The sequence below is a fragment of the Quercus suber genome, unplaced genomic scaffold (genome assembly GCF_002906115.3).
Source record: "Quercus suber isolate HL8 unplaced genomic scaffold, Cork oak 2.0 scaffold_110, whole genome shotgun sequence".
Lineage (NCBI taxonomy): Eukaryota > Viridiplantae > Streptophyta > Magnoliopsida > Fagales > Fagaceae > Quercus > Quercus suber.
This window is the reverse complement of record NW_027069575.1, coordinates 987,930-1,010,816: the sequence shown is the minus strand read 5'-3', so window position 1 is coordinate 1,010,816 and position 22,887 is coordinate 987,930. Positions and strand designations below refer to the sequence as shown.

The 22,887-nt window shown below is 36.6% G+C and overlaps 2 protein-coding genes across 3 annotated transcripts; both read left to right on the top strand.

The window, feature by feature from the left end:
* The first annotated feature begins 5,921 nt into the window (after positions 1–5,921).
* LOC112027054 (F-box/FBD/LRR-repeat protein At4g00160) lies at positions 5,922–7,326 on the top strand. The gene is made up of 2 exons (XM_024059724.2): positions 5,922–6,502; positions 6,610–7,326. The coding sequence occupies exons 1-2, from the start codon at positions 6,074–6,076 to the stop codon at positions 7,045–7,047; spliced, it is 867 nt and encodes a 288-aa protein (XP_023915492.1). The 5' UTR covers positions 5,922–6,073; the 3' UTR covers positions 7,048–7,326.
* A 4,464-nt stretch (positions 7,327–11,790) lies between these two features.
* Positions 11,791–20,400, top strand: LOC112027048 (coatomer subunit alpha-1). 2 transcript variants are annotated; one of them, XM_065775378.1, is made up of 5 exons: positions 11,791–12,020; positions 12,363–12,602; positions 14,876–15,370; positions 15,854–18,903; positions 20,165–20,400. In XM_065775378.1, exons 2-4 carry the CDS (start codon positions 12,395–12,397, stop codon positions 18,805–18,807), a joined length of 3,657 nt encoding a protein of 1,218 aa, XP_065631450.1. In that variant the 5' UTR covers positions 11,791–12,020; positions 12,363–12,394; the 3' UTR covers positions 18,808–18,903; positions 20,165–20,400. The 2 variants fall into 2 exon arrangements, with proteins under 2 accessions (XP_065631450.1, XP_023915484.2); XM_024059716.2 differs by having other exon boundaries at positions 12,332–12,602.
* The last annotated feature ends 2,487 nt before the right edge of the window (positions 20,401–22,887 follow it).

Genomic DNA, 22,887 nt, shown 5'->3' with positions numbered 1-22,887 from the left:
TGAAAGATTTCTTAGTTTGGGAGATACAAGTGGGAGGCCTTGCAGGTCATTTTGGTTGGGACAAAACAATTGAGGAAGTGGAACGTCAATTTTATTGGTCTGGCCTTAAGAGGGGCGTTGCTAAGATAGTTGGTCAATGTCGTACCTGTCAACTGGCTAAACATCGCAAGTAAAACACTGGCCTGTACACACCTCTACCTATGCCAAATCGCCCGTGGCAAGATGTGAGCATGGACTTTGTGTTAGGCTTGCCCCGCGCCTTTAGGAAGCATGATTCCATTTTAGTAGTTGTTGATTGCTTCTCTAAGATGACTCATTTCCTACCATGTTCTAAGATCTTTGATGCTTTTAAGATTGCAAAGCTCTATTTTGATGAGATTGTCAAACTTTATGGTCTTCCCAAAACCATAGTGTCTGATAGGGATGTTCGCTTTATGAGTTATTTTTGGAAGACCTTGTGGCATTTAGTGGGCACCAAACTAAAATTTTCCACAGCATTTCATCCTTAAACTGATGGTCAAACTGAGGTGGTTAACCATAGTCTAGGCAACCTCCTTCGATGTCTAGTGGGTGAAGCCAATCGAAATTGGGATTCAATTCTTCCTGTAGCCCAACTTGCTTATAATAGCTCTGTCAATAGGTCTATAGGCGCTAGTCCTTTTGAGGTTGTGCATGGATATACGCCTAGGAAGCCTTTAAATCTTTTGCCCATGTCCCCACATGTTAGGATTTCTAAGTCTGCTAAGGCATTTGCACGACATATTCATGATTTGCATAATGAGATTCACAAAAAAATTCAGGCAAGTAATTCTCAATACAAAATTCATGCTGACACTCATCGGCGTCATGTAGAGTTTCAGGTAGGGGATTATGTCATGATTCGGATTCGACCTGAACGGTTTCCTTCTAGGACCGTTAAGAAATTGTAGGCTCGTAGTGTCGAACCATTTAGGGTATTGAAACGAATGGGCCCAAATGCATATGTCATTGACCTTCCTCCTGATTATGGTATTAGCTACTCCTTTAATATTGAGAATCTAGTTACTTATAAAAACCCCACAGCTATTCCTGATACCCCTTTTGATGAGTATTTGCCTAATCCTATTGATGCCCCTGTTCCCACCCCTTTACCCTTAAATCTACCTTATGCACATAAAGAATCTATTGATGTTATTTTAGATGAGCAGATTGTTTCTACTAGGGATGGAGGAGTTCACCGTTTCCTAGTTTGGTGGCGAGGGTGACCAGATTCTGATTGCACATGGATTACTCGAGAAGAGCTACAGTGACTGGATCTTGATTTGCTTGAGTACTATTAGAGATCTTTAGATTTCCACTCGACGGGGTGGAGTTCTTCTCACCCGGGGGGAGTTGCTGTGGACACGAGGTACAAGCCCCCAATTATACGCACGTATAGGAGGAAAAAGAAGACGGCCCAACCTGTGGCCTTATGGCTGGAGCCTATTAGTCATTGGGCTTGAGTTTCAGCAAACCCGAACATTTAATAATTAGGGTTTCTTTATGCATTTTTTACTGTTAGCTATTTAAATGCTTTTTGGGATTATTGTAAGACAGTTTAAGAATTATTAAAAACATATGTTTTCTTTTTACTAGTGCCGACTCCAGTTTTACTTGGTGCTGACTCCAAGCAACCCTTAGGTGCTGACTCCTAGGGTTTATCTTTTATTTTATTGTTGTTTGTGGTTGTCCTACATCAATACAATTTTCCAGACGACAACTCCTATACGAGATAGTGAACTTTGCTTTTAGCACCTGAGTATATCCCTTTGTTGCAACATTATTCATGTGGCACTGATCATTCTTTTCTTGATCAGTATGTGTATACAATATGTACAATTTGGCCCGTAGATGTATACTAATTGCATCACCACAAAAACATGCTTCTGTAAGATTTCCCCCCTTAACATAGTGGAGTATAGTGGGTTTGGCTTGGGTTTAGAGTTTCAGTGCATCGGACTTCACATGTCCAAAATTGACCGCGTGTCTAGCTTGCGTCCTATCTGGTGCACTAGAGCATTAAACGGAAGTTTTGCCTGAGTTCTTCTTCTTCTTCTTTTTTTTAATTAAAAAACCAAGTATAACCATATCTAATTGAATGCAAATATTCTATTCAACGTTTATACTATTATAAAGTTAGGAGTTTTGACATTATTTTAGTATCTATTGACTCATAATGATGATAACGTGACACTTTTAATGAACTTAAATTTCTAGCTATATAAGTTATATAAACACTTTTTATTATAAAAAATGTATCTCATACATTAATGTTTGGGATAATTACACTTTACCTACCTGTGGTTTGCCTCTAATTCTATGTGTCCACCCGTGGTTTAAATTTTGACACTTTGCCCACCTGTGATTCTGACTGTGAGTGCTTCGTAACCCACCTCAATGTTTTCCGTTACTCTAATACCAAATAAGTAAAAAACACATCTCAAAACGGATCAAACAACCAAAAAAATAACAAGAACATATCCAAGACACAAAAATCAACAATCACAAACCCAGGACACTTTTTGAATAACGTGATAGTCATGTACAGTATACCTGCTTGCTGCAAGGGCAATACAGATTTGAATGAATTGACCAAAAAGAAAAACACAGAGAAATTTCTAAACATTTTCGGGAATTACCGAAAGTCCAATATTAGCTAGATTCCCGATTCTTTTATATACTTCAAAATTTAAAGAAATTTCGAGCTCTTTTAGGAGCCTAAATTGGATCTAAAGTATTTTAGTCCAAATAAGATTGAAATACAAGATCTAGATAAACTCAAATCTGAGCGAAGAAACAGAGAAACTTTGAGAGAGAGAGAGTTTCACTATTTTTTTTTTCTCTCTCTATCTCTCTCTGATTCTTTTTTTTTTTTTTAATATATTTACGATAAGATTCACAGATTTAAATGGTTCAGCTTTGTTCTCCGCCAAACCAAATGACTTTTCTTTTTTCTTTTTTTTTTGCAGAGAAAAATCCGTTTGATTCAGAGACAAATACAGGTAGTTTATTAAAATTTTAAAAAAATAATAACAATAATTTTCACACACACTATTTCAGAGAGAATCTCCCTAGTCACGTGCAGAGAGAAATATATGTTTGTTGAGGTTCGAATCGAGGTATAGCCAGCCTAAACTAACCAACCAAACGCTGACTTTCCCAGGAAAAACGGAGAGAATCAGATGCCTTGGTTTTGTTCTTGTGCATGTGCTTCATCTTCAAAACATTAAGATTAAGATTTATGTTGAGCTTCTTCTTGATGTTGTAAGTGACTTTCTTCAACTTGGTTTTGTTGCTCAACACCATAGCGCCACCACCAAATGAGATCTTTCTATTTGTGGGTGTCATGAAATCCAAATCTTCAAAATCAGAATCCAAGTCCATGGCACTGTAAGCCCGAGGGACCAAAGGGGACCATATTGAGCTCTGCGTGTAGTCAAAGTCGAAAGCCGATGACTTGTCAGGAAATTTGCAGAGAAGCTCTTTTGACATCAATGGTTCTAGAGCATCCACAGCCGGATTCTAAATCCCATCTTATTTTACCATCTCAAAAAGTCACTTTTTCAATTATACAATACAATTTTACAATTCTCCAACATCCCAACTTTTATATCCCAATCCTACTCATTAAAATAATATTTTTACACAATAAAATAATATTTCTCACAATTACCATTATACATTACAACACATTATTTATACATTATTTATTCTTTCTCTCTCTTTTCTTCTGGTCAGGAACCACAATTACCACCACCGCTGCACACCACCGCCGCCGAAAATCCAGAGAAAATCACAACAACAAATCACCGTGAACAAACCCAGCCACCCCAACAAATCACAACAACAATCCCAAAATCAAAACCTAACAAACCACTGCCGTCGAACCCAACAACCCAACAAAATCAAAACCCACTGCCGCCGAACCCCAACAAACCACCAGTCACCACCACCACGCCACACGCCCACCGAAAATCAAAACCCAATCTCCTTCCACCGATCAAAACCCAATCTGAACCCACCCAAAATCAAAACCCACCTCGCCAAACCGATCTTCACGCACGACTCGGTCACCATGTCAACACCACCAAACGCCGATCTCCACTGCGCTAACCTCCGGCCATCACGCCGATCTCAGCCGCGCCACCAGCTCGCCACCACGTCGATCTAGAAATTCGATCCGGCGTGAGCTTCGATTCGGCTTGGTGATTCGGCGAGAGAGAGAGGGGATGAGAAAGAGAGAAGGAAGAGAGAGAAAAGAAAGAGATAAAATGAGAGAGGAGTGAGAAATTTGCTGTTTAAAAGCAATTAAAAAATATTTTTTTTATACTATTTTGCTACAGTACCATCTTACATTTGAGATGGTACTGTAGCAAAATCTCAATTTTTTTTTTTTGCATATGAGATATAGCCTTCCAGCTGTTAGGTGTGTTTTGGGCTTGTATGCCAAATATGCTTTGCATTTGGCATATAGCCATCCAAATGCGGATGCTCAAGTAGATAATTTTGTCCTCAGTTTGTGTTTGTTGATTTTTGTGTCTTGGGTATGTTCTTGTTATTATTTTGGTTGTTTGATTCGTTTTGGATATATTTTTTACTTATTTGATATTAGAGTAACGGAAAATTACAGGTGGGCAAAGTGTCAAAATTTAAACCACGGGTGGGCACATAAAATTAGAGGCAAACCACAGGTGAGTAAAGTGTAATTATCCCTTAATGTTTATATTAATATGCACAGCAGCATATAGGCTCCCATTAGTTTAGTTGAGATGCTATGAGGTTAAAATTCTTTTGTACCTTATAAAGAAAATAGTATGTGCACAAAAACAAATTATGTTACAAACTTTATTCATTTTATTGCTACTTTTGAAACTCCAAGAATCAAATAAAAAAATGGGAGAAATTTTGAGGACAAAAAATTGTGTTTATCCCTTGTTTCCGTTTCTTTTTCCATAACTTTGTAACAAAAGTAATCAATTTTTTCTTAAAACGAAGCCTATAAAGGGGAAGCAAACCCCTTTTCAGAGTGAGTTTGACATTAGTGTTAAGCTTTAATTTTTACTAGTTTTTAATTTTTATGTACAACTTTTTTTAAATTTCATTTTTTCTTATATTTTCTCACATTTTCAAACATTTTCAAGGTTGAAATATATTTTAGCAAACTTTTATTAAATTAAAAATGTTTCAGCAAAAAGTTTGATAAACAGTTGCCTTGTTTCTGAAAAAAAAAAAAACAGTTGCCTTAAAAAAAAAAAAAAAAAATGAAGCGAGAGCAACATTGGAATTTAGGATCGGATTACTCTAAACGACATCGTTCCAGTATGCGAAATGCTGGGTATTTCGTCATTTTGATCGTTTTACTTGTAGTTATACTGATACACCCACACTCCCTGTCGCCAGAAGTTGAAAGTTGAAACTTCACTCAAAAATCAAAATTCCACACACTGAAACCGGAAGCAGATTGGAGATTTGGGTAGCATACATTAACATGAAAGGCCAGAGGAGAGAAACAGAGTTCGATGAGAGAGACAGAACCGAAAGTGAAAGAGCAAAGAATTGCATATCTTCTGCTCGACGAAATGCCAGAGACGTTATCAGCACTCTACCGGACTCTCTACTTTGCCACATCCTCTCCTTTCTCCCAACCCCAGACGCCATTCGCACAAGCATTTTGTCGAGCAGGTGGAGGCCCCTCTGGACTCTCCTCCCAATTCTCGATTTTAACCATCAAGATATCCCCCAAATCACTCATCCTTTAGAGGATATAGTGTCCAGTGTCTTGACTCTTCGCAATACCGGTCCCGATCCCGCGCCCATACACAAGTTGCGCATCTTTTTGTTCCAGTGTTGTGTTTCAACCCATCTCGAAACATGGGTCGTCGCCGCCTCCATTCGGCTTTGTTTGTAAGAGCTCGAACTAAACCTACAATTCTCTAAAACTTCGGAGCTGCCCCATAGTATCTTCTTTTCTACAACATTAGCGGTTCTGAAATTGAATGGTGACATTCTTCTGAATCCTCCTACTAGTTCTGCATTATTACCGAGTCTCAAGATTATGAAACTTGAATCTGTTAGCTATGCAAACCGCGACTCTCTCTCCACACTCCTCGCTGCCTGCCCGTTCCTTCGAGATTTGACCCTCAAACTGTCTCCTTCTCGTTTGCCAAACTACAAGTATAATGGCATTGGCACGTTCAGTGTCAATGCCATTATACTTATACCTACGCTCAAAAGATTACATTTTCATTGGCCTATTGTATGTTGGCCGTACAAAGTCCACATAAACACCCCAGCTCTCGAGTACTTCCATTTCAATGGTGTTTTGAACGAGGACTTTGTGTTGGAAAAACTCCCCAATGTGGTTGAATCTGTCGTTGAGATCGTGAAATTTCTACGGGATGTAGATTATGCAAAGAAAGTATGGGACTTCATGGGACAATTCTGTAATGTTATATCCATGGAATTGATCACAAATACCGCAGAGGTAATTGCAAGCTACTTTTTTTTTTTTTTTCATGCAAAATACTACTTAATAATATTGTCAAGAGTGAATTGTGACTTTGCCCAATTGTCATTGTCGTTTTCGTGCAGACCCTTTCCTATGCTTCTAATCGTGATAATATTCCCATGTTTCATAATTTGTCTTCCTTGAGTTTTTCTGTTTTTCATTTTATCGAGTGGCATGCAATACAACTCTTGCTTCATCGGGCTCCAAAGCTACAAATACTTGTCGTCAAACCGCTTCAAAATTATGTGCAATATGGTATCAGAACTGATGGTTACTTGAAGGAGCTACTCACTGTTCCTGAATGCCTGTCGTCACACCTTACAACCTTTCATTATAACCAATTTTCAGGAAATGAGTATGAGATGGAATTTGTTAGACAGCTCCTAATGGCGGCAGGAGTGTTAAAGACTATGAGAATCACTGTTAAAAGTGCTCTAGATTCAGAGGTGAAGCTTCAAGTTCACGAGAAATTAAGCGAGTACCAAAGGAGCTCTCAGTCTTGTCAAATTGCATTTGACTAAGGATATTTCTATTTGCAGTCTCTCTCTCTCTCTGTCTACTTGTGTTTTCTTTTGAAAAAAAAAATGCATAGAATATATAGTGCTTGCTTCTACTAACATTTATATAATGTGGATATCTCATTTAGCTTATAGTTCTGAACTTTGTTGATGTTGGAGCGAGTCCAACTTTAATGATGGGAACTCAATTTGGCTTTGAGGGTTATTGATGGTGGTAGAGCAGGATTCTCTTTTGTTAAGATTTCAATCTAAATTTATCTAGTTGTTTTTTAGTTTGAGCGATTTGGTGGGAAAATTTTAGTTTCCCAAGCCTGTGGCATGTGCTTCTCTTTTATTTCATAGTTTTGTTCCTAATGGTCTCAAAGGTGGAACAACTTTTGTGGCCTTTGCGGATGTCTCTACCGATGGCTTTTATTGTTACTTTGTTTTACAGTTTTTAGCCTATTCTTGTCTTAGTTCACTTGTGTCTGGAGACTTCATGCTCTAGCTTCTCTATAAGTTTAATCACTACAGTCTTTGTTGCAATTATTTTCTTCGAATGATATGGGGACTTTTCATAAATCATTTCATGATTCTCAATTATATGATTCAAATAATGTGGCATTTGGTTCATTCCTGCTTTGATTTAATATCTTGTGGCATGGTTATATGCATATCTTGTTAGGTCCATGTCTGTGTAATTTCATATTCCGTCTTTTCTATGTTGGGGTTTATTGCCATGCTACAGAGAAAAAATGCTTGAAGGTTTAATTTGTATTTTCCATCTCCTTTAGTTATGCTATTTTTATTAAGCATGTTTTCAATTTGGAATCCCCCACCCCACCCAATATGGCATATACTTGCTGATTTTAGACAAAATGGGGGTTAGAGACACACATATACAGTTAGAAAATATTGTATCAGAGTGTTAGGATCTTTGTGTAGTGCTTGAGTAGTGCAGTGGCTACTGTAATTAGTGAATTTGCTGCATTACTGCTGCAAGGAAGCATGTTGCTACTGGGTTAGTGCTGTTATGAAGGCTTATGTGTCATGATGAGGGTCTAGAATGCTTGTATGAGTGCAAGTGCTGTAGTCGATTACTAGGTTCGATCCTAGGAATAACAGAAGAATCACTTGGCTGTTATAAGTGGTTACTACTGCTGCTTCCAACTGTGAAGTTAATTACTGCTCCCACATGTTTACCATGTGTCTAAATTCTAATTGAGCATGTGAGAAATCAGTTGTAGGGTGGTTAATCTGCTAGGAGTTGGTTGTTAGTAACAGAATTAGTGAGTAAGCAATTGTAATAGAAGCATGTACCCAAGTAACCTATTATATTATTTAGCTCATTCTTGTCATAATCATCTTGAGAAATAACAAGTCATTTGCTTGTCATTTGCTTCTTAACCTCTAGTCTTCTAATTCCTCCTCTAATTCTCTTACCAAGGGCAAGGGGGCCCAGTTCCCTCTGAAAACCACTAATAGTGTTACTAAAAGATAAGAACCAAGTTGATCTTTTGAAGCATGAAATTGTTAGGATTTCGTCTAAATTAACATAGTTATCATTTTATGAACAAATTTATTCTTTAATACTTATTAAGGTAGGCTATAATTTGCCCATTTATGGTTTTGATTCTATTATAAATTAGTCCCACAAATTTTCTAATTGCTACATTTTGAGACCCTAAAATCTTTATGAAGCCACATGCACAACACATTCATTTTGGATGGAACACTACAATTTTCATTTCAACCCAAGCCTTAAGGATTATATGTAACAATTGACATTTTGAAAATTTAAAACCAAACCATGTAAATAAATTGTTTACCCTTTATTATTATTGATGATATACAGATATGGTTGATTGATAGTCCAACCTCGTTGATAGACACCTACAAAAAGTTAAAACAAATTTATAGAGATCCATTGGGGTCGGGGATGTTCCAATGCTTAAATTACTAAGGGTGGGCTCAATCATGCTGACATGGCCTATTAGAAACTTCTTGCTTGGCCTTTTACAAAAGGGAAATAATATGTCTACAATATTTTTACAACAAATCCTAAGTAGCAGATTATTACTGGTTGTTATTGTTGAGGCAAAAAAGTAATCTTAGGGTTAGTTTTAAATTTGAACCAATAACAACTAATTACTTATAATTTGTTGTAAAAATATTATAGAATTGTTGTAGACGTAGTATCTCTCTTTACAAAAATAAGATAAAATACAAGAGCGTGAGAGGAGTCCTTAGCGGGGCAAGCTCTCTTGAATGGGAAATTTCAAAAGTCAATTGGTTTTCCAAATGAAAATATGTCCAAGTCAACCTAAAACCCCACTTCCTAGATCCAATACCTCTTATTACAACATAATCCCTAAAACGTGGTGTAATTCAAATTCAAATCCTATACGACTGACACTGTTGTGAAAAAACTCCACTCCCCTAGTAGCATATAAAAGAGGAAAACATTTAGGAAAAGGTACGAACAAATAGCCCTACTCAATTATCCTTGTCCACTCTCAAAAAACTCTTTTGTTGATTTAAGTAATAAGTATTAGAGAGTCCCTTGTTGACACAATTCCTTGGATTTATGATATTTTGTTTTACTTTTTGCAAATGTATGAGATCAAGGGAAGACCATCAATTTTATAATCATTTTTGGTTGAAGGGGGAACATTGACACTAAATATATTTACTACAAACTCTTCTTCTTCTAACACCGCTTGAATACATTAGGATAACATGATTAGGGAGAAAATCACGAATTATACGATCCATGTACTATGTGCAACTAGTAGGTGGTAGAAACCTTTAGGGAGGATGTGGTAGGATAATATCATGACTGCGCATATAATGTCTGGCATTGCTAAAAGTTGATGCAACCTAGGTCTTGCATAAAGAGAAGAAAGCACTCTGATGTTTAAGTTAGTTCCATTCTTAACAATAGAAAGAGAGTGTGAAAAATAGTAAAATAGAAAGAGCCTTTAGAACTTGAGAGAGAGAGAGAGAGAGAGAGAGAGAGATAGTTGTTAAAAGACTTCCTCCTCCTTAAATAGCCGAATAAGTGGTTTAAGTCAATAATGAATTTGCTGCTTAAAGCATGAAAGTGTCTAATTATTTAGTAGGACTCCCGACACAACTCGTCTTAGAAAATGTATATAAAATGCATAGAAGTTGATTTCTCTATAGATATGTCGCACTCGTTGTTTCTCAGACGTATTAACTTAGAAAAGAGAAGGTAGATGCCTCTGTTGAACTTAGCCAAAGCATATACAATTCACAGCCTTTTGGACGAGGCTCATCAATAGGATTGGAATGCACAAGTTGGAATGCGACACACTCAATCTGAATTTATATGCCTTACACATTTTGGTCAATTTTTTTTCAAATAAGATTCATTATCATGCTTTACCCAGCTCATCTTAGAAAGTGTGTCTGAATTTAGTGATCATATATGCCTTATAAATTTTGGCACTTACCCTATTACCCCTAACCCACAAGAATTTTGCACTTATGGAATGATCATCACACTAAAAGTCCGTTTGGAATTTGTTTATTTTACTAAAATCGAAAACTTTTTATTGAAAGTACTGTAGATGAAGGTAAAAGTTAGCTGAAATAGTATAGTGGGACCTATGAATGGTACCAAAAAGTGTAGTGAAACCCATAAATAGTAGTATAAAATAAGCTGAATAGTAAAATAAGTTGGCAAAAATAATCTTTACCAAATGGACACTAAGGATGTGTAGTGGTAATTTTAGGAAAGTTAATATTATATTTTTTGGGTTGAGTTCAAGTTACACCTGGTGTAACTTTAAGTAATGTTACACCACCCAATATTTTTTTAATTAAATGCGAATATTGACAAATCCACCATTAGATTACATTATCTTCATATATCTTTCATACTTGCAAAATTTCAAGGTAATCAAAGATTAATAGTCATGTCATCAATTAGTTGTTAAAATTCAAGTTTGTGTAGTTTAAAATAATGCATAAAATATAAGTTTATGGATCAAATGGCAAATAACATTTGATTTATATGAAAATTGACATGCATGTTAAGAACATATAGAATATGTATTTAGCGATTGGATTTTCAAAATATTAATTCAATAGTACGTTATTATGTGATATAACATTACTTAAAGTTATACTGGGTGTAATTTGAACCCAACCTATATTTTTTTGAGAGAGTTTTAAATTTATGACATTCGCTCTTAATAATAGCTTTCTATTAACTCAAAATCTTTTATTCAATTATTAGAGAATTTACTAATTACATGCTTTAATAACATTTGTATAAGAAATAAAAAAATTATAAAAAGTTATTTTTTTCATAAAAAATTATTAAAAATATTTCTAAAACTAATTCCGTAAACCATCTTTTAAATTAAATTTTCCCCAAAAAAAAAATCATTGACGTAATTTTCACAAATCTAGACCGTTAATTGACTTCTTATAATATTGCTTAAGGTCCAAGTCTAGCTACTAACTACTGTGCCAACACACCCCATAACATCACAACCATCAAAAATCTAAATCCGACGGCCATCATTTACCATCAACATAATAACCCACACCAAACAACCCACCATACCCAAAATCACCAGGAATATTTCTGATTCCCTTCCGTACCCTCAATAAATTTCTCATATTCCCTCTCTCTCCCTCTCTTCATTTCTCTCTTTTCTCACACTCACTTATCAAGCAAAATAAAAATAATTATAATTATTATAAAATAAAAAAATAAAAAAAATAAAACCCACTCAACGAGGCTCAGATTTAAGGGAGAACTGAAAAAACCCCTCTCTCTCTCACTTCCCGATCTACCCCCTCTCTCTATCTCTCTAAAACTTTCTCTGTGAAAATTTACTCTCCTTCTCTCTCTCTCTATATGCACCTATACATATATGTGTATAAGCGAATCTGGTAGTGTCGGTGATTGTGGATGCGATAGTAGCTCCGTTTGATCATTTTCTATACTGATCAGATCTGTGGTAAAAATTTTATGCGCTTTTTTTTTTTCAATTTTTGAATCGAAATCTAAGGTATTCGTAGATCTGTTTTCAATTCGCATCATTAGGTTTTTTTGTTTTTGTTTTTCGTTTTGCTGAACAATTAGCTTGCTGTTTGGTTATTAAGAAATTGTAGGAAAGAAAAAAACAAAAAACGCCGCGAAATTTTTGAATCTCGCGGTTTTTGAAATTCGATTATTAGATTTCAATTTTATTGGCTGTGTGTTATGTAATTTGTGAATTCGGATTTGGATTTTGATCTGGTAGTGGATTGTGGCAATTTGTGTGTGTAGGGTTTTTTTGATGCGATTTGGTTGTGGACAGTGATTGAAATTGAGTCACGGTGATTGGTGAAGATGTTGACGAAGTTCGAGACGAAGAGTAATAGAGTGAAGGGACTGAGTTTCCACAGTAAGAGGCCGTGGATCCTTGCCAGTCTTCACAGTGGTGTGATCCAGCTATGGGACTACCGGATGGGGACTCTGATTGATCGGTTTGACGAGCATGATGGACCGGTTCGTGGTGTTCATTTCCACAAATCTCAGCCACTATTCGTGTCTGGAGGTATCAAAATTGCACCTGCTTTTGGCTTAGTTTTGATATGGAATTGCGTATCTTATTGCCATTCATGTCACTGTTGATTGATTTGTGGATTATGATTGTGATTAGTAAGTGTAAGCTGTATGTCATGAATTGAAACCATGAAATTGGAATGCCTTTGGTTGGTAATTGTTAAATTTGTGTAGATCTAGGCTAGTATGTGCCGTTAGGGCACCAAGAGAATTGCATAAACGAGAAAGGAAATGAAAATCTGAATTTGGAGAATTTGGAATGATGGGATTTGGATCGTAAATCTGTTATTATTTTTATTGGGAAGTTCCACATAAACCCAATGGATTTTGAACACACAGCCTCACCCTCCACGCTACACTTATGAGAGAGGAAGTGCTATTTGAGCCACGGCTTATTGGCATAAATCTCTGATTTGATTGTATAAAGTTTAGCACCATATATTTATTAAGGTTTGAAGTTGTGGGGTATTTTGGGTCTTACACAATGTATTTCAATTCCTGCTTTCTACAATTTGTTAGCTGTTAGCTTTAGCCCTTGTGCTTTATGTATTTTCATCATGTCCAGTGTTCATCATCATGAACATGATGTTCATTTTTCAATAAAAGTTCTATTACCTATATAAAAAAAAGGTTTGAAGTTGTGGGGGTAAAAAGTGATGAAGGAAAGATAATTTATTAATCACTCTGCTTCAATAAAATAAATCAAAGAATAATTCTGAAATAAGACCTGCTTAATTATTCAGTAGCCTTTTGAACATGTTTTATGCATGCTTATAGGAGCTTTTTTTCCCCTTTGTTAATATGTTCAACTAATTTTGTAAATTCCTGTATGTTAACATTATTTTTTTAAGAACAAAATTTTCACTTATAACCAAACTGGCTTCGGTACATTATAGAGTTAGTTTTAGATGAAAAAAATAAAGAATTTAAAGATTGTGTCTCTCAATCTAGCAAACATATTAAATATAAATCTTGTACTATGAATTATGAAAGACATGTAAACTGTTATGTAGAAAAATGGTTTTTTAGCTATGAGAAGTTGTGTCCAAGATTTCCTCTACCCAAGAATCATAAAACATTTTTTTGTAAATATAAATTATACACTATTGCTACATAGTCAGTAATTACCACATTTATTTTTCCTTTCCCTTTCTTTTGTTACGGGTAATTACACATACATTTGCTGGATCTTGAACCCACAACCTCACCCTCCACCTTCCTATTACAAAGGGAGGAGGTGTCATTTGAGCTCGAGCTCATTAGCTCTTTTTCTTTTTCTTTTTTGGTTTAAATTGCTCCCCTAAACTATATAATTAGAGGAGTGTATGATTTTCCACTTGCTGCAATCTTCTTTTAAAAGTCTCTGCCATCCTAAAATACGTAACCTGGGTTATCTAATATTGGATAATCTCAACAATCTATGATCATAGTCCTTTCAAGCAACTGATAAGAATAAGTTTGATTTTTCTATTTTTTCCTCACTATTTAGCACTTTTTTGAACTGTTTAATCGGGGCATCTCAAGAAATGGAAAGATTGCACCAAACTCGGGGAATCTCCTTCTATTAGTTATAGATAATAAAAAATTAATGCTAGGAATATTATTCTTTGTAAGATTTTACTAACTTAAAAGTTTGTATATCCATACCATATTTGAATTAATAATTGAGATTTCTCCTTATTTCTTATATCCAGTTGTACTTTATTTCATATGCCTATTGAGTTACTATAGCAGAAAACATTTACTTTAAGTGATCCAAATGGTTGCTGTGGGGTATTGGAATCAGTTGATTACAGCAAATTAATTCTCCAAGTCCAAACCGACGAAGAATCTTATAATATAGTTGACTTGTTTAAAACAATGCTTCTTCTCTTTCATGAGCAGTCAAACAGGGTAGATACACAATTTCCTGAACATTTTGAACTAACTTTACTAGTTTTACACTTAGATTATTACCTTTGGTTCAAGACCCTGTGGTTTTAAATAAAATTTCTGAATTAATGCTGATTTGATTTTTTTAGTTGAATTTTTAGCAAATTCGGGAAATTTTTTGTGGCTCCCAATAGAATTGACAAACGATGGAATCTTATTGAATAAACCTGTTAGAGTATGATTACTGTGTGTAACTATGGGGGACAGGGGCTCCTCATGGAGTAAATGTAGCTAGTTCTGGGAGAGAGAGGAGTGCAGTAGTAAAGTTATTTCCAAGGTGAAGGGGTTCTGATGCACTGTGTATGCACCAATGAAGTTGTTGGCTTTTTTCAGGGGATGATTACAAGATTAAAGTTTGGAACTACAAGTTGCACAGATGCCTTTTCACTCTTCTTGGACACCTGGATTATATCCGTACAGTGCAGTTTCACCACGAGTACCCATGGATTGTGAGTGCTAGTGATGATCAGACCATTCGCATTTGGAATTGGCAGTCACGCACTTGTATATCTGTGTTGACGGGACACAATCACTATGTTATGTGTGCATCATTCCACCCCAAAGAAGACCTAGTTGTGTCAGCCTCCCTAGATCAGACTGTTCGTGTTTGGGATATTGGTGCTCTCAGAAAGAAGACAGTTTCCCCTGCAGATGACATCTTGCGGCTGAGTCAGATGAACACTGATCTTTTTGGTGGTGTTGATGCTGTTGTTAAGTATGTCTTGGAAGGTCATGACCGTGGGGTGAACTGGGCTGCATTTCATCCCAGTCTGCCGCTGATTGTCTCAGGAGCTGATGATCGCCAAGTCAAATTATGGCGAATGAATGGTAACCCTTTCTTTCCATTTCCTTTATACTATACATACAGTTGTTTTTTTAGTTCCTTTTTGGGAATTGACCATTTGTTGTAATTTTTGGTTGCTGTTCAGAGTAAACTCTGTAGTAGTATTATGGGTTTTAGAAGAATCCTTAAATTTTTTTCTTTAAAAATTCCCTTCTGCTGAGTATGAATTATTGCGAGGTGGTCTGCAATTGGAACAACCTTGTTTCTAGTCTAGTTTGGTAGGCTTAAAATTTGAAGCTTCTTGTGCCTAAGGGTGAAAGAAATGGGAAACTCATAAATTATCCTTTATCCTTGCTATCATACTATTATTAGTATATACCCATCTTTTTATTTTTGGTGTATCTCTTGAATACTGCCCTTGTACATGGATTGTGCCCCTTTGTGCTTTTAATGAATTTTGTTCACTTATAAAAAGGAGAAACTTTGTATGCACCCTGTTGGTAAGGTAATGTTCATTTTGTTTTCAGATACAAAGGCTTGGGAAGTGGACACATTGAGAGGGCACATGAATAATGTTTCATGTGTTATGTTCCATGCTAAACAGGACATAATTGTATCCAACTCAGAGGATAGAAGTATACGTGTGTGGGATGTAACAAAGAGAACTGGAGTTCAAACTTTCCGTCGTGAGCATGATCGATTCTGGATTCTTGCATCTCACCCTGAGATGAATCTATTGGCAGCTGGTCATGACAGCGGCATGATTGTCTTCAAGTTGGAGAGAGAACGGCCTGCCTTTGCAGTAAGTGGTGATTCTCTATTCTATACCAAAGATCGCTTTTTGCGATTCTATGAGTTTTCAGCTCAAAAGGATACACAAGTAATGCCAATTCGACGGCCTGGTTCCACTAGCTTGAATCAGAGTCCAAGGACTCTTTCCTATAGTCCCACTGAAAATGCTGTTCTAATCTGCTCGGATGTTGATGGGGGATCTTATGAGTTGTATTTCATACCCAAAGATAGCATTGGTAGGGGTGATAGTCTGCAAGAAGCAAAGAGAGGTCCTGGGGGATCAGCTGTCTTTGTGGCCCGGAATAGGTTTGCTGTGCTTGAGAAGAGCAACAATCAAGTCTTGGTGAAGAATCTGAAAAATGAGATTGTTAAAAAGAGTGCCCTTCCTATAGCTGCAGATGCAATCTTTTATGCTGGAACAGGTAACTTGCTTTGTAGGGCCGAGGATAGAGTGGTTATTTTTGATCTCCAGCAGAGGCTTGTTCTTGGTGAACTTCAAACCCCTTTTGTCAAATATGTTGTTTGGTCTCATGACATGGAGAATGTTGCTTTACTCAGCAAGCATGCCATTATCATTGCTAGCAAGAAGCTTGTTCACCAATGCACTCTTCATGAGACAATCCGTGTAAAGAGTGGTGCCTGGGATGATAATGGTGTTTTTATTTATACGACTCTAAATCACATTAAGTACTGCCTCCCAAATGGAGATAGTGGGATAATCAGAACTCTTGATGTCCCAATATACATTACAAAGGTATCTGGCAATACTATCTTTTGCTTGGATCGCGATGGAAAAAACAGGTCTATAGTTATTGATGCGACAGAATATATTTTCAAGCTGTCCCTTTTGAAGAAGAGATATGACCATGTTATGAGCATGATAAGGAACTCACAGCTTTGTGGGGAGGCTGTGATTGCTTATCTTCAACAGAAGGGCTTCCCAGATGTTGCTCTCCATTTTGTGAAAGACGAGAGAACTAGATTCAATTTGGCTATAGAAAGTGGGAATATCCAAATTGCGGTTGCATCAGCTACAGCAATCGATGAGAAAGACTACTGGTATAGATTGGGGGTGGAGGCTCTTCGCCAGGGTAATGCAGGTATTGTGGAATATGCCTACCAGAGGACCAAAAATTTTGAGAGGCTGTCTTTTCTTTATCTAATAACTGGTAATATTGAAAAGCTGTCCAAGATGATGAAAATTGCTGAAGTCAAGAATGATGTCATGGGTCAGTTTCATAATGCCCTATATCTGGGTGATGTCAGAGAACGTGTTAAGATCTTGGAAAATGTTGGCCACTTGCCACTTGCTTACATTACAGCTTCAACCCATGGGCTACAGGACGTTGCTGAACGTCTAGCAGCTGAGTTGGGAGATAATGTTCCCTCTTTGCCAGAGGGGAAAACAGCCTCCCTTCTGATGCCCCGAGCCCCAGTTATGTGCAGTGGTGATTGGCCCCTTCTGAGAGTTATGAAAGGAATATTTGAAGGAGGGCTGGATAATATTGGCAGGGGAGCTGCAGATGAAGAGGATGAGGCTGCTGATGGTGATTGGGGTGAGGAGCTGGACATGGTTGATGTTGATGGCTTGCAGAATGGGGATGTTACAGCAATTCTGGAAGATGGCGAAGAGGCTGCAGAGAATGAGGAAGAGGCGGGATGGGAACTTGAAGATTTGGAGCTCCCTCCTGAAGCAGACACTCCAAGGGCATCTGTCAATGCTCGCTCTTCAGTTTTTGTGGCCCCAACTCCTGGCATGCCTGTAAGCCAAATTTGGGTCCAGAGGTCATCACTTGCTGCTGAACATGCAGCTGCTGGAAATTTTGATACTGCAATGCGATTACTGAGCAGGCAACTTGGAATTAAAAACTTTACTCCATTGAGACCCATGTTTCTTGATCTTCACACTGGCAGTCATAGCTATTTACGTGCATTTTCATCTGCTCCAGTGATATCATTGGCGGTTGAACGAGGATGGAATGAGTCTGCTAGCCCAAATGTTAGGGGTCCACCAGCACTTGTGTTCAATTTTTCTCAGTTGGAGGAGAAGCTTAAGGCAGGTTACAAGGCCACAACGACTGGAAAATTCACAGAGGCGCTTCGACTTTTTATTAGCATTCTTCATACTATTCCTCTTATAGTTGTTGAGTCAAGGAGGGAAGTTGATGAAGTCAAGGAGTTGATCATTATAGTGAAAGAGTATGTTTTGGGTTTGCAAATTGAGCTTAAGAGGAGGGAACTCAAGGATGATCCAGTACGTCAGCAAGAGCTTGCAGCCTATTTCACCCACTGCAACCTTCAAATGCCTCACTTAAGGCTTGCCTTGCAAAATGCAATGACCGTTTGCTTCAAGGCAAAGAACCTTGCCACTGCAGCTAACTTTGCCAGGCGGCTTCTAGAGACCAACCCCACCCTAGAGAGCCAAGCAAGGACAGCCAGGCAAGTGCTGCAGGCTGCGGAGAGGAATATGACAGATTCTGCCCAGTTGAACTATGATTTCAGAAACCCATTTGTGACTTGTGGGGCAACATATGTGCCAATTTACCGAGGACAGAAGGATGTCTCCTGCCCTTACTGTAGTTCCCGGTTTGTGCCAAGTCAGGAAGGGCAGCTCTGTACTGTTTGTGATCTTGCAGTGGTTGGTGCAGATGCTTCGGGGTTGCTCTGTTCTCCTTCCCAGATACGATGATCAAGCGGTTAGACCAGGAGCATTTTTTGATCTTTTTTCCGCATCCTTTTGGCAGCAGAAGCAACCATGTCGTTTGATTCACATCTGTAGGTAAAGGTAAGATATACTAAAGAAAGAGTTCAGTTCCTAATGAATTGTTTTTTGTTCTTTCCTTATCAAGCCTTTTTTATATTTCTTCCCCTTTGTTTAGTTAATTGTGATTTTTAAATGTAATAAAAAATTTCAGAAATTTTGACTTGGGCTATTCTTGTTGGTTGTTCATAGAATTAGATGCTGTTCATGGGCTGGACCATTTACATGTCAATGTATAATGATGCCATTTGGCAAATTTCTTCTCTCTTTATGAATTGGGGGTTTAATTGGTTATTAGTAAAGTATTATTGTGCCAGTTCAAATAATTGATTCTTATTTTATTTTTTTATTTGAATTACAAGGGCTTCAAATAGTGTAATGTTCTTTTGGGAGAACCTATAATTTGACGTTTTTCTCCCCTTTGCCTTTCATAAGTGATTGTGAAGATTTTGTGAAGCCTTTTGGCTATATGGGGGATAAGGGACAGAAGAAAGGAGGGTGGGATAAAATAGGTTGTGTGTTTAGTTGGGTGGTGGGGGAATTCTTGTGTAGTTTAGTTTATGGTTCTTTTTTTATCCTGGATGAGCTCAATCATAGCTTTTAAATATGACACTTTGAATTGGAAAATTTATTGTAAGAATTTGATAGTGCCCTCACTGCATTGGTATCAGTGATGACGTAAAAAGAAGGTTTCAATATTTTATTGAAATAGGAATTTGTGTTATGCTGATACTTAAAAGTTGTAAGAAATGTTGTACAATCCCAAATGAAAGAAAAAAGGTAATCTGTTGAGAAATTAATAAGATCATTTTTTCATAGATCTTGCTCTTGATTGATCAAGAGTGGTAAGAGTTAAAGAAAAAATTGCAGCCAATGAACTTTAGCTCAATTGGAATCTCCTCCCTTTAAGTTTAAAGGGAAGAGTGAGGTCGTGGGTGCAAAGACCTATTGCGGTGCATGTATAACTTACCAATGGAAAAAAAGAACAAAAAATTGCTGTTGAACCTAGATATGGTGTGTAACTTGAAAAAAAAAAGGGTTGCTGTTGAACCTATAGATACTGATGTTAATAGGTTTTTACTTACAAATGGAATCTAAATTAATATTTTAAGCTCTCCTTTACTGAAATCCAAATATCAAAGTCTTGAACTTATTTTGTTTCTTACCTTTTTCACTTATTTAGAAAGATTGTTTCTTTTTCTTGAATCAATCATTTAGGTGTACCTGATTAAACTTTCTTATTATTTTTTTCTTGTTGACCTTGTTTTATTTGTCTATGGTGCAGTTCATGTCTAAAGCTGAATTAGTTTTCCACCAAGGCATGGGATCATGCTTCTGCTGCCTAAAAGTAAAGTTTGGAGAATGAAATAAATTCATCCTTATGTTATATTTGAGAGTTATATCCTAGGTCTTCTATTTCTGGTTTTGTTTTCTTTAATTTTAGAGATAGTGGAACGATTGTAATATTATTTGTAAGCAACAGATGATTTTTATAAGAAGAATGGCATGTCTTTTTACTCAGATCTCAATTGCTGCTCCTTTTGCCTCTGCTTCTTGTTTGCCACACAGTGTAGTCTCAACTTGATCTTGATGGCCATCAATGGATGTTGGTGTATGGCTGCAATCTATATTCATTGCTTGCCAACAAATTATTGACAATTTATGAATATGTGAGCACAAATGAGAAATGTGTTTTTGGTTTTTTTGGGTGTTGTAATCGAAGTCATTATGTTTTGCTTGATAGCATTGTGTACTAAATTACTAATTGAAAGTGGAATGGGTGGCTGCAATGAATTACAATTATCTTGGTTTTATGTGCATGGTTAATGAGCGATACCATAGCAAGTTTACAATTTGCTGTAGAAATCCAATGCATCATCCTTGAATCAAATTCTAGCCTTACTCAGAGGTTAACAGAGTGCAAATCATGATAACTTTTCACGTTTTGCTCCAGTTGATGACCAATTAACCGATCAAAGGATGCAATCAATCTATATCATGGAGAAAATATTGAAATAGACGTAGAAGTAATAGACACAAGAAATATATTAATAATTTTTTTTTTATTAGTACAATAATTCAAAGTGATATTTGATAATTTTCGCCGGACGAAACAGATCCAAGAAATAAGTGGCAGCTATTTCAATCCAACATATTCAATCTTCGAAATTCCATTCAAACAATAAAGTTTTAAGATCAAAAGTTTTGAATAATGTTTACGAATGTAACTACAAAACAACATTACAAAATAAATTTCTTAGTTATCTTCATAGAATTTATTGACCCAGGCACCTAGCACTTAATTCGATGAATCTTATATACTCCACATCATCTAGATCTTTCGGAATTCATTGCCATTTGGAATCTGAATACCGGTAAATATAATTATGTCTAAGTTTTGGTTTGATGAAGAATCTAATAAAATTAGGTAATATGAAATATTTAAGTTTGGTTTATTTATATATATCCTATACGAATTATTAATTTGAAAAAAGAAGGAATAAAAGAATTTATATCCATTGAAACATATGGCAAAAACATCTTAAAATATGTAGGTCAAATTATCCATCAAGTGTGAATGATGAGTGCCAAAAAAAAAAAAAAACATATTTGAGAGAAACCCTAACAAAGAAAAGTGTAGATTTTGTGTGTGTGTGTGTGTGTTCTAAAAGTAAAATCTCACAATGCTTTGTGATTGAACAAAACCATTTCAAAATTGCAACATGCAACAAAGAGGTTATTAAACTTATCTGTATGCTAATATGGTTGTAATATGAGAAAAAGAGGTAATAAATTTCCTAATAGTTGTGGGGGTAGGTGATTCGAGCACATTTTTGGGCTGCGGGCCCTGTCCAAGGACAATCAAATATCCGAGGATGGCTAAAAGATACATACGTACACAGTCCAGAAGACCGAAGAGGAAAGAGGAGTCTAGCGTGGTAACCGCAGTTCCCGAGGAACAATGGCACCTTGGGAGCACTTTAGGAAGTCAACCACTCTAGAAGGATGAGCTCCAAGGAAAGTAGTAGAGCTGTATTAGTAACGGAAAGAAGAAATATTTGGGAAGGTGACTACCACCACCACATTAAATCCACTGTGCCAACTGAATTGGCCACATTTATGGAGAAATGACACCTAAACATTGTTTTCCTAGCTCACAGCCCTTCCTATTATCTCCAGAGAGGCCTTGATGGGACAAGCATCCAAAGGATTTCCTAGAAATTGAACAGGTGGAAGGCTGGGATGTATTAGGGGGACTATACAAGGAAGTTGCCTTCATGAAAAATGCAAGATTGAGGAAAAAGGAGGGAGAGAGAAAAATACTTTGTAAATGGAAAATGCTTGATTAGTATAAGAACACATTGTCCTCGGATTGACCCAAGGAAGACGTTTTATTGAATTTGTGTATCTATTTTTATCAGCTTGAACTTACATGGTTTTGTAGTTTGCTTATAAGATCCACTCTTTTACAAATTTATTGTTTTGGGCTTTTTAGACCGACCTTCACTGATCTTAGTGGGCTTGGGTCATCAAAATCTCGTCCTTACAATAGTTATTGTCACATATTCTCACTGTCCACACTTTATACATTGGACATTAGTTTTTAAAAAAATGTGAATACATAATACTGATACTTTTTTTGTAAATGATTGTGCAGTGTTTGGAGTGTGGACAACCATTATCTCTCCTTTCTATTTTTTATTTTATTTTATTTTTCAATTTTAGGGAGGGATGGGGAAGATTGATCAAACCCACTAACACAAATTGGAGAGGGTTAAGTGCAATTTTAATTCAAACATGGGCTTGATTTGCACTCCATGTCTAAGAAATATTTACCATCCGGAAAAAGGAAAAAACAGAGCATTTATCTAAATTTTCTTATTGCCGAAAGTCTCTCCCTTTAACTAGACTCTCCCCCGTAGGAGCCTTGTCTCTCTCGTGTAAGGGCGTTTTCTCCCATAGCCTTCAAACTGTGGGTTTTCTCTTTGACTATTCAGGTGTGATTGT